This window comes from Pongo pygmaeus, chromosome 10 (genome assembly GCF_028885625.2).
Source record: "Pongo pygmaeus isolate AG05252 chromosome 10, NHGRI_mPonPyg2-v2.0_pri, whole genome shotgun sequence".
Lineage (NCBI taxonomy): Eukaryota > Metazoa > Chordata > Mammalia > Primates > Hominidae > Pongo > Pongo pygmaeus.
The window spans coordinates 80931538-80943729 of NC_072383.2; the positions used below are offsets into that span (position 1 = coordinate 80931538).

The 12192-nt window shown below is 39.2% G+C and overlaps 1 protein-coding gene across 4 annotated transcripts in view; it reads left to right on the forward strand.

Annotated features, from left to right (window-relative positions):
* TMTC2 (transmembrane O-mannosyltransferase targeting cadherins 2) overlaps positions 1–12192 on the forward strand; it is a 458517-nt gene that overhangs the window by 168159 nt on the left and 278166 nt on the right. For all 4 annotated transcript variants that reach the window (XM_054443193.2, XM_063646526.1, XM_063646525.1 and 1 more), the window contains one exon: positions 3680–4250. In XM_054443193.2, coding sequence (XP_054299168.1) covers positions 3680–4250 — 571 coding nt within the window. The remainder of the gene's footprint in view (positions 1–3679; positions 4251–12192) is intronic.

Sequence of the window (12192 nt, forward strand, 5' to 3'; positions counted from 1 at the left end):
TGGTCTCAAACTCCTGACCACAGGTGATCCACTTGCCTCGGACTTCCAAAGTGCTGGGATTACAGGCATGAGCCACCATGCCCGGCCTCAAAGTTTTTTTTCTCACAGTAAAATTATGAGATGTGTTAATTGTGTTCTTTGTGTTGAAACCCTTTTTGGTGGAGGGTCTTTGGATATAGTAATCTTGTGGCTGTTGTAGGCTGCTAGATTTATTGCTATAAAGATAAATTCCAGCAGCTTTGAACAGATTTTTTAATGGGTGTATTTTTTGTCAAAAAGCCTTTACAGAGTTGGTTATGGCATTGAACTAATAGCATGTAGAAATCCAGGTTTGGAAAAGATGATTCTTCATTCTTTGGGATCTGCCACAGAAAGGATGGACTATTATTCTAAACAAAGTGTGCATCACAGTTTTTCTCACTGCCTTGACAAAGCCTTATCCCAGAATGCTTTGCCTTTGAGCTCTCCACTGCCCTAGCCTTGATGGTATGACGGTTTCTGGATTGATATTAGAGATATTTACATCAATATCTAGGTTAATGTCTAGTTGAAGTCTGGGTTTCATTCTGTATTGCTTAAAATAAGCTCTTTCTGACAACACTCTGGCAGTTTGGCAGTTTTTTTTTTTTTTTCATATTTCTTTTAAATTTTAATTGTAACCCATCAAGTCTTAAGCAATTACTTCTGGGTAGACTCTTGATGAATGTCATAGCAAGGTGTTTTAATTTAATAGATCCAGAATAACATCTGGTCCTAATATTTTAAAAGCCAATTTATATGGAAATTTATTTAATACACAGTCAATACATGGAGACCTGCAAAAATCAAAATCAAAATGGAAAATCAATCTACTGTTCTGTAATAGGTCTTCTGTTAATAAAGGATTTTGCTCATGACTGCGTTCAACTGTTACTAGTTAACACTCAAAATATCAGTTTAGAAAAGGTAGCAGCTTATTTCTCACGCTGAAGAAATAGGAGGTAGTTAGCCTAGGGTCACTATGGTCTTTTGTAACAGGGACTAAGTTTCCCTCAATCTTACTGCTCTGCCCTCCGCATGATTTCTATTCCTAAGGACACCTTGTGGGCCAAGATGGCTGCTGGAACTCCAACCATTACATATGTGCTTCACTCAGCAGGAAGGAGGACGGGAGGGGTGGAGGGGAAGAAGTCTAAGCTTTTCCTTTTAAGGACACTTTCTGGAAGTAGTAGACAAAAATTCATCATATGATCATATTTAGTATGAAGGGAAGATAGGGAAATAAGTTTTTTTCTAAATGACCACATGCCCAACTAAAAATTAAAGTTCATTTGTATGGAAAAGAGAGAGAATAGATATTGGGAGACATTGAACCATCCCGGCCACATGGAGTAATTGAAGATTTTCACAGATCTTTTGGCTTTTTATTGAACATTTAGAAAAGTCAACTAGTTCTTATTAGTAGATAATATACGTATTATTATATGGATTAGCATGGTATTTGGCACATTGTATATAATCATCAACTTCTGATTGGCCTATTTTAATTCTAACCCCAAAATGCACCTAATTTCCTAGGTTATGGGTCAGGAAGACTTTAATAAGGGACTTTTCATAGATGGTATCCTAGTCTTTATATAATACTAGCAGCAGCTAACAGGGCAGAGAGATCATTTGCACTAGGGTGTCCAGAACACGCATGTATATGTAAAGCACTGTTCTCTGCTTCTCTGTATAGAAGACAAATGAACAATTATACATGTTTATTAAATGATTTCAAGATAAAACTATTACCACAGAAACTGAAGCTCAGAGAGGTTAATTGGGAAGCAATCTAGAGAAACAGTTGAAAACTATCATGCCTAGTCATTTGAACTCAATTAGAATACTAACTCAGTTATTTCCACTGGTGAGATCACGTTAGATGGGTTTCTTAATCTGTTGAATCTCCGTGATAGTTTGTTTTTGCAGTCAGGCAGTGAATGAAAGAGTTAGGACTCAGGAACGTTTTCCCTGAATCCAGGGTTTTTCCAACCTGCTTTTCGGTAGTACTCATGTGGAAATTTCTCTGATCACACCTGCCTCACAAGAGAGGGCAGAACTGGTGGAGGGTCTACAGTTGAACATCATTAAGACAGTCTCCCACCACATAGTCTTTATCCACACAGATGCCCATAGCTCCTTAAAAAGCCCTGGTATCAGACTAGGCAAGAGTTTTCTAGCTCTGGAGTTCTCATTCCTGTGCCCTTACTAACTCATGTGTCTCTTATATGTTCTGTAAATACAGAGATAGGTTCACTAGGGATACAGAAAGACTCCAAATGCCACTCTGTTCTCGGGAGAATAGTGGCACAGAGCCAGGATGTTCCAAACTGAATAATTTAATGCCACCTTCAACGTTTGTACCTTATCCACATATGTCAGTACTTTTGAGTCTTTAATCCTTTTCTTTATATCTACTTTTTAATTTTCAACAGCTTTATTCTGAGCCAGATAGCTAGGAAATCCAGCTTTGATATGGTAATGAAATTTACTTTCAAATAACCTTAACATAAATATAACCATTACAGTTTTTACAAAGTGCAGACATCTTTTTACATGTCCCCAGTGGTAGACGGATCATATTTTGGGAAACCCAGAATAGTGGAAAGGGAATTAGCCATGAAGCTCTGTGTTACTGTTCTCAACTTGCGTGACTCTGGGCCAGTTATTAATTAATCTTTCTGAACCACAAACTTTCTCACTTGAGAGATGTAGAGAATAATATCTACCTCATCAGTGTTGCTCTAAAGATTAAATGAGAAGATGTAGCCAAGGAGACCAGCATGGTGTTTGGCAGTATATCAATTGTTTAGCAATTAGTAGGTCCTTCCTTCTTGAAGTCTGTTTGAAAATAACAGGCATGCAAATGGAAACCATCCTCAAAAGCAAGAAACAGTGAAGCACCATGAAGATTTCTATAGAGGATAGTAAGTCCCATGAAAGCTAAGAAGTGGGAAAGGCTGAAGTTTATTAGAATGCAGTAGGAAGGGCAACACTGGATAGATGGAGAGCCATTCTTCCTAGTCTTTCCGGTTATCTGGGCCCTTACTACTCAGCATGTGGTCCAAGGACCATCAACATCAGCATCACCCGAGAGCTTATTGGAACATGGAATCTCTCTCTGGCTTCTCCCCAGGCCTACTGAATCAGAACCTGCCTTTTAACAGGGTCGTCAGGTGATTTGTATGTATGAGAAGCACCGGGCACTGATATTCCCTGTAAAATTTATTAATTTATTTCTAGTAGGAGGCTAGTCCTTGCATCACCTGGGCCTTGCTTCTTAAAGATGCAGATTCTCAGGCCCAGCCTCGATCTGGAGTATTCATTTTTAGCCAGTATGTCACATGATTTTCAGGGCAGTTGTTTGGCAGACTGCTACATTAAGGCTTAAACCAGTTGAAGAACTTTATTCTTCAAAGATATTTGCATTTCAACAAGGAAGGAAGCTTTTAAGGAAGAGAAAAACAACCCTCATTGTGGTTTTAGTAAGCGTTAAGTGGAGGACCTGAATTCAGCTTATATGTGCCTGGAATCCCATCACAAAGCCACATAGTAACAAAGCTTCTGAGAAAGGCAGTATCTTATCAATGTCATATTTTTTCTTTTTTCTTCCTTTTTGTATTTTACATTTGATTTTTTTTAACATTTTGTTTTTTAGCCGTGCTATCAAGACTAATCAGGACCTTCTCCCAGAAACTCCATGGACGCACATTTTCTACAATGATTTTTGGGGCACTCTTCTAACCCACAGTGGCAGCCACAAGTCCTACCGGCCACTCTGCACTCTTTCTTTTCGCCTGAACCATGCCATTGGAGGGTTGAATCCCTGGAGCTACCATCTTGTCAATGTCCTGTTGCATGCAGCAGTCACTGGTCTCTTCACAAGCTTCTCCAAGATCCTCCTTGGTGATGGATACTGGACATTCATGGCTGGCTTGATGTTTGCTTCTCACCCCATTCACACGGAGGCAGTGGCAGGAATCGTGGGACGAGCCGATGTCGGGGCCAGTCTCTTCTTTCTCCTCTCCTTGCTCTGCTACATTAAACACTGTTCTACAAGAAGCTACTCAGCCAGAACCTGGGGCTGGTTCCTGGGGACAGGACTGTGCGCAGGATGCAGCATGTTGTGGAAGGAACAAGGAGTGACTGTTCTCGCAGTTTCAGCAGTTTATGATGTCTTTGTCTTTCACAGGCTGAAAATAAAACAGATATTACCTACCATTTACAAAGTAAGTGATTGTTGGCTCTTGAGCATTGGATTACTGAGTAATCTACTTGCTTACTCCTTTGCCACCATTTAAAAAGCAAATTTGTTCCTCTGCAAGCAGAATTTAAAATAAGTTCCTTTTTGATCTTCGGTAAGTGGAAGTGTCCTTTTGACCTTTGTACTAAGCAGGGTTTTAGTCACTGATTGTTTTATTTCTCTGGTTTCTTACTTTCATGATTTCAAGGGTGGTAGAGGAATAATTTTGCCTTGTAAAGAATATGCACCTTTATTATTTATTGAGTTCTTATTTCTAGATTTCTGCACAAATTGTCTATAATCTGATAAATTGTCTATAACGTGTTTTTGTAAAAAATAACATGGCTGATAATAGAGCTAGATGCTAGACTTTACAGGGGAAATCCTCTGCCATTTGTTGATATTACTTTTCCTGAGTTGACTTTGGAAAAACAGTCCTTCCCTTTAGTGCACTTGGAAGTCAAATTCTTAAACAATGAATCATACTCACCTTTTCCTCGTGGTAGTGCATAAAAATAGAAGCGTCAAAACAGAAAATGGTTATTATTGAGTTTCTCCCTGTGGCCAATTAAGACCTTTGCCTTAGGGCATATTTGTTTCCCGTATTCCCTTAGTAGTATCCAGTACAAAGTTGTTTGAAGGCCACAGAAGCATTTTAGGATCCCCATACACTTGAAGAGACTGAGCAGTTTTCTGCTAGAGCACTAAGGAGAGGCATTGAGGGGATGGGGCATCTTGAGAAATTGTCTGTCTTCCCATCTCCCCACCCTCTTTCACTCAGAATAAACTCACCGTTGCTTTGACTTTGGCGTGAAGACGAACTGGGCCAGGGTTTGCAAACTTTTTTGCCTATCTTTTGGATACAAGTGAGGAATTAAAGTTTTGGATACTTTGCTATGAGGAAACTGTCAAGTTTTCCTAGTTTTGACTACTTTTTCACCATCGATTTCTAATTTTATTTAAAATTGAGAAGAAATTTAAAAACAAATTGAGGCAAATGCAATTCGAAACATTAATTTTTTTTAAATGCCCCCTTTTTTTTTTCTTCTTAAGAGGCAGAGTGATCTCTACTGTGCTTTTTCTCTGCTGGAAACCTAACCTTTTCACTTAAGAGTATTAAGGGCTTAATGAAGTTGTTTTGTGATTTCAGTTAAATGCTGAAACTTTAAAAGAAACTCTGGTTAGAGTTTGAGGCTTGAAAACAACATATGGTTTGAAAGTCAAGCTCTTAATTTCAAATCAATTTTAATTCTTTCAAAGAGATTTAGAGAGAGTAATTGTTTTCACCTAACACAATGTCATCGACAATAGCAAACTTTGTTTTATTAGAAATACAACTAGGAGAAGTGTAATTCATGCTCTTTGTCCTTAGGGAGGTTATGATGTATTTGAGGATGCAGGCTCAGTGCTGGCTGTTTCAGGACCTTGCATTAGTCGCCTGTGAAATATTGTGATTTTTTTTTTTTTTTTTTTTTTTTTGATGCGGAGTCTCACACTGTCGCCAGGCTGGAGTGCAGGGGCGCGATCTCGGCTCACTGCAACCTCCGCCTCCCAGGTTCAAGCGATTCTCCTGCCTCAGCCTCCCAAGTAGCTGGGACTACAGGCACATGCCACCATGCCCAGCTAATTTTTGTATTTTTAGTAGAGATGGGGTGTCACCATATTGGCCAGGATGATCTCGATCTCTTGACCTCATGATCTGCCCGCCTTGGCCTCCCAAAGTGCTGGGATTACAGGTGTGAGCCACCGCACCCGGTTGTGATTTCTTTTACAGAATTTCCATCTTACCATCTCATAAGTTAGGGAATTATTTGGCTATGATGATTCAGGATTTACTTGTAGGACCTAATGAAGTTCTCTGAGAAATTTACGGTCATCTAAGCATATTTTCAAGGGCAGAGTTGCCCACTGCAGTACTCCTTCCTAGAAATATGTTCTATGCAATATTTGGGACATACTTATAATGGAAAATTAACCTTTGTTTCTCTGAAATTGAAATTTATCTGGGCATCCTGTATTTTATTTGTCAACCTTATTCATGTAACAGCTGCTTCAAAAATAAGAAATGCCACTAGCAAGGAACTCTTGAGACTAAAGAGTGTGAAGTTCCCCATGTTAAGAGAAAGGACTTAATACTGTTGAAGGTTCAGTGTCCTGAGAAGTTTCCAGATGGCTCTTTGCCCAGACTCTCTTGGCGACCAGCGCTTGCAGGGCTAGGCAATGGCAGCAGCAAGGGTAGTGGTCGGGACAGCAAGACTTTGTCTGATATTTGCTATTCTGTCGTAGCTCTTTCTGTCATTCTTAGGTTTGGGGCCAAAATCATTGGGGATAACACATTTTATAGATTTTTGTTGTTGTTGTTTTTGAGACCGAGTCTTGCTCTGTCGCCTAGGCTGGAGTGCAGTGGCGCGATCTCAGCTCACTGCAACCTCTGCCTCCCGGGTTCAAGCGACTCTTCTGCCCCAGCCTCCTGAGGATCTGGGATTACAGGCATGTGTCACCAGGCCTGGCTAATTTTTGTATTTTTAGTAGAGACCGGGTTTCACCATGTTGGCCAGGATGGTCTTGATCTCCTGACCTCATGATCCGCCCTCCTCAGCCTCCCAAAGTGCTGGGATTACAGGCATGAGCTACCACGTCCAGCCCATTTTATAGATTTTTAAGGACCTGTAGGATCATCTTTGCCACTCTCTTCATTTCCACCTGGGGTGTGGAGAGCCAGAGATGTGTAGGTAACACAGAAAATGATGGAATCACTAGGACTGAAGCACACATCTCTGACTATCTGGTGATATCTTTACTACACTCTGATAGTTTGAGGAACAAATATAGGTAAAGTCAGTTGACTGCCCAGTAGAAAGGAAACTAATATGGAATAGAATCTTAACTCACTTGGGCTGATTCCATGATCTGTTTCTTCATCTGGAAATGAAGGCAGCTATAGTTCTCTCCTAGAGTTGTGAGGATTATTTGAAATTGTGGGGGTGTTCAGTGTGAGCTGAAGTGTCCAGTATTTGGATGATACCTAATACATATTAGTTGAAGTGAAAGAAGAAATGTCGATGGAAATTTTGATTCTTTATCTTTTGGCCTCTGCCTTCTTAAGATGAACTGCTAGTAGTCTTTACACACACAGTTGTTTGACAGCATGTGAAATAAGGACTGCTTAGTAATTGACCAAAGCTGAAGTAAGCAGATTTAAGCACAAACTTTCATTTAAAATCTCATGCTTGTGACGCTTGTAAACACTGACATAGAATCCATATGAAAGTTACAGAAAATCCCACATTCTGTCTGTAAAATATATAGATTTCTATGCCTGGGGTGAGTTAGAGGAGATTTTTTCGAAGAAAGTAGTCTGAAAGGCTTTAGAAGATCCATTCAACCTTAAAAAATAATCATCTTAAATATCTTACCAATTAACTCTGCATCCTAGTTATCATGGTTTGCCAGATGAGATAAACTTCCTTGCCCTGTTAAAACATAACTTATATACAAATGGAAAACTGCAGTATACAAATGTTTAACCCTGTTACTCAAATTAGAGAACAAGCTAAGTAATGAAAACCTAAAAATCGTGGCCCACTTAAAGCTGGAAATTATTAGGGCCAGAGGGGCAAGGCTCTTGGCTGAATTTGGCCAGTTTTGATTGCAGTTTACCTTTGCCTTAGGTGTTGCTTAAGCTTGATTCTACATCTGGGTGTAGTGATCAGACCAAAACTAACAACTCCATACTTCCAAATCATTTACGGAATTTGTCTTGAGAATGATTTCTGAGAATGGGAGTTTATATTCTGTTAAAGAATTTTGGTTCATCACCAAAAATGTTACAAGACTCATGCAGATGATGTGCATATCGTCAGACTTTTGCAATTTTGCAAGGAAATATGAAAGTTATATTTTTCTTTGATAAAATATATGGGAAATAGTTTTTGGCATGTAGTAGATATTTTATTTAGTATTTAATAAACAGTGTTTATATCTGCCAAGCACTATTCTTAGTGTGCTAAAAATGTTAACGTATTTAGCTTATGTAACAAATGCTCATTGAGATAAGTAATATGACTTACAAAATAATATGGTTGAATGCTGACAAACTATAATTTTGTCAGTAGTTAATTTTGTCAGAAAACATTAAGTATAAAATCTTCAGAAGTATGAATAAAAATCAGTGTTTTAGAATAGTCTTAGTTCTTAGCTTCAGGATTTAGTTTAGTATATTCCTTACATTATCCTTGTCCTTCACGATACATCTGGCTTATAGTAGGAACTTAGTAAATTATTGAATTCACACTTAGTATTTACCTTTTTAAAATATGTGGCTGAAATGTTAAAGTGAAGTCCTGTACTCTCCCCTTTATACAATGAGAATTTCATTCCTGAGTTAGTGGGGTCTGGAAGGTAGGGTTGGAAGACATGTATGTCAGAAAAATAAATTTTCTTGACCTCTCACTAAATGATTGTTTTAGCATTACTTAGATTACTTTCACTCACTTAGTTTTATGTGGTCAAAAAATAAGGGGGGAAAAGTCCTTGAAATACACTTAGCCTTGCAAATAAATACTAGACTTTTATCTGCCCACAAAATTTTTTACAAGCCTCTCATGACCCCAGGAGGTACATGGGTAATAAAATCAGTAAAAGCAACATTTTTCTTACCCAACATCAGTCATTGCTTGCCTAGTGGCCATTTTCCGTGCTTATTTAACATCTGTTAACTGTTTTAATGTCGAAACATCTCTTTCCCCTTTATTAGCCTCATAACCACTTATTCAGTTACAGGTGGAAAATTTTAAAAATCTGAAAGTCAATGTAGCAATACTAATACTAACACAAGATAGTTTAGAAAAATGAAGCCCTTTTAGTTTGATGTTTTTAAAATTTCTCTAAAGATGATTACCTTGGTTTTGCTAAAGTTTATGTAGTTGGTTCCAAGATGTGCATTACCTAAGTAATCTCCTTTTCTTAAAATTAAATTTTGTGACTCTGTTTCAATAAATAATATTGTTATATGGGAAAATTGGAGACATTGAGATTTTCCAGTCATCTCTTTCTAGAAATAATTTTCTTGTTTTAATGCTAAGCAGAATGTGAATGATGGAGGTTGCCCATGGGCAATGAAGTTTACCTTTGTCTTATGTGTTGCTTCACTTGATTCTACATCCAGATAATAGTGTTCAGATCAAAACTAACAACCCCATATTTCCAAACCATTTATAGTAGGGTTTATCTTGAGAATAATTTCTGAGGGTGGGAGTTTGTATTCTGTTAAAGATTTTTGGTTCATCACTGTCTGAATACTAAAGGTATTAAATGTAGTGTTTCTGTACTTCTGACTATTTTGTGTGGCTTTCTCACATAGAGAAGAGCATGCAAATAGAGATGCATAGCCTGCAGGTGTTTGCATATTGAATCCACATGTGCTTTTTCCATTAGTTGCTGGGGATGGCTTTGATGGAATCTGTTATCATTTATGGCATTGTCCCTTTCGTTTCTAGACTAGGTTGTGGTTTTGCCTTAGTTGTGACCCCTCCCCCATATCAATTGCATTGAATGAAATATGATATATTTACTGTTTGTGATTTTCCATAGTCAACACCTGTACCACTCTCCTCCAAGTAGTATTCCCACTTTTATGACCCCCTTTCCTTTCATTTGCCTTACACTTGACTTTGCGAGAATCCAGATATAGCAAGATGCTCTGATTCTGATCACAATATTTCTTAGCTTTATTGAAACTGTAGGGCTGTTTGTTAGGCACTTATGAATGAATTTGGATTTCCTCCCAGTAAACTTGTGGCATTTAATATTCATGACCTGTAGTACTATAAAACTTTGAACAGCTGCCAACACTGCTAACCAGATAATACCACAAATAAAGTCAATGTTCAAAAATATTTTACGATTCAAAAAGTCAAAGATTAATAAGATATTGTATTCCTGCAGGCTGACTCCCTTGTTCAGCTGATTTAAGGTGATTCTGTATTCCAGTTGCAGTTTAAGTTCAAGTTAAGTAATTTAAGTTTGGGAATCTGACTACCATCCAAGCATCTGTAATGCTTGCATTACACTGTTAATACTTGGAACAACGATCTATTCACAAATTATCATTAAAAAAAATTCATCTTTGTGCCAAGCACTATATTAGGCGATGTGGGGATTCAAAGAGGAATTGAAAGGAACATGCCAATATGCCAGGACTTTATAGAATAGTATGAAGTCGAGAATAGTGCATGTAAATATAGAATTGAAATTCAAGCTGGGAAGTGGTGAGGGTTATAAGGGAGCCACTGAGAATGGTGGGGGAGTTGAGAGGAAGGGAAGGTTACTTTTGGTTGAGGGGACCAAGAAATGCCTTCTGGAGCAGAGACGTTTGAGTAGAACCTTGCAGGGTAAAGATACAGGCATTTATAACTGGAGAGGTGAGGAAGAGTAAAGGGTACAGCATGAGCATTACACAGAGGAAAACTCACAGAAAATTACTGGGTACCATGGAGCAGTTGTTTTGGCAGATACACAGAGGACATGGTTGATAGAGGAAAATGAGTCAGGAAAGGTAGATTGAGACCACCTGGTATGTACAGTGATATAGGGGCCTTCTGTGGTATATTGTAGCTCCCAAAATGTTGGGAAACAATGCATGGTTTCAAAATGTGCTCCTACTTTGGCTTGTCCATGGAAGGAGCCTAGGGATATGCAGGTCAGCTCTGTGTAGCCACTTGGGAGTCGGGGGTGGGGGGAGGGGGGGGAACTATCCCATCTGTCTCCTAAACCTGAGGGAAGGTTCCTTCGGTGATGAGACTGAAAATCCTCCTGAAAGCTAGAGTTGAAGTTTTATATCTCATTCATATCAGTGTATGTCACATTCTTTTTTTTTTTGTTTTTGAGAGACGGGGTCTTGGTCTGTCGCCACGCTGGAGTGCAGTGGTGCAATCTTGGCTCACTGTAATCTCCGCCTCCCGGGTTCCAGCGATTCACCTACCTCAGCCTCCTGAGTAGCTAGGACTACAGGCACACACCACCACACCCAGCTAATTTTTTGTATTTTTAGTAGAGATGGGGTTTCACCATGTTGGCCAGGATGGTCTTGATCTCTTGACCTTGTGATCCGCCCGCCTTGGCCTCCCAAAGTGCTGGGATTACAGGTGTGAGCCACCGTGCCCGGCCTACATTTTTTATCATTAAATAAAAAACATTTATTTTTGGAAGACTAGTATTATCGTACTTTTTACTGAATAATATTTGGCTTATTATTCTACAGTCTTCATAAGAGAAGTGGAGGTCTTTAAAAGCTTTCTCAGCTGGGTACAGTGGCTCACGCCTGTAATCCCAGCACTTTGGGAGGCCGAGGCAGGCAGATCACTAGATCAGGAGTTTGAGACCAGCCTGGCCAACATGGTGAAACCCCGTCTCTACTAAAAATCCAAAAAAAATATATATATATATATATAGCTGGGCGAGGTGGAGGGGTGCCTGTAATCCCAGCTACTCGGGAGGCTGAGGCAGGAGAATCGCTTGGACCCAGGAAGGCAGAGGTGGCAGTGAGCCGAGATCGCGTCACTACACTCCAGTCTGGGCAACAAGAGCAAGACTCCGATAAAGAGTCAAGACCCATCACTGTGCTGTATTCAGGAAACCCATCTCACATGCAGAGACACACATAGGCTCAAAATAAAGGGATGGAGGAAGATCTACCAAGCAAATGGAAAACAAAAAATGACAGGGGTTGCAATCCTAGTCTCTGATAAAACAGGCTTTAAACCAACAAAGATCAAAAGAGACAAAGAAGGCCATTACATAATGGTAAAGGGATCAATTCAACAAGAAGAGCTAACTATCCTAAATATATATGCACCCAATACAGGAGCACCCAGATTCATAAAGCAAGTCCTGAGTGACCTACAAAGAGACTTAGACTCCCACACAAT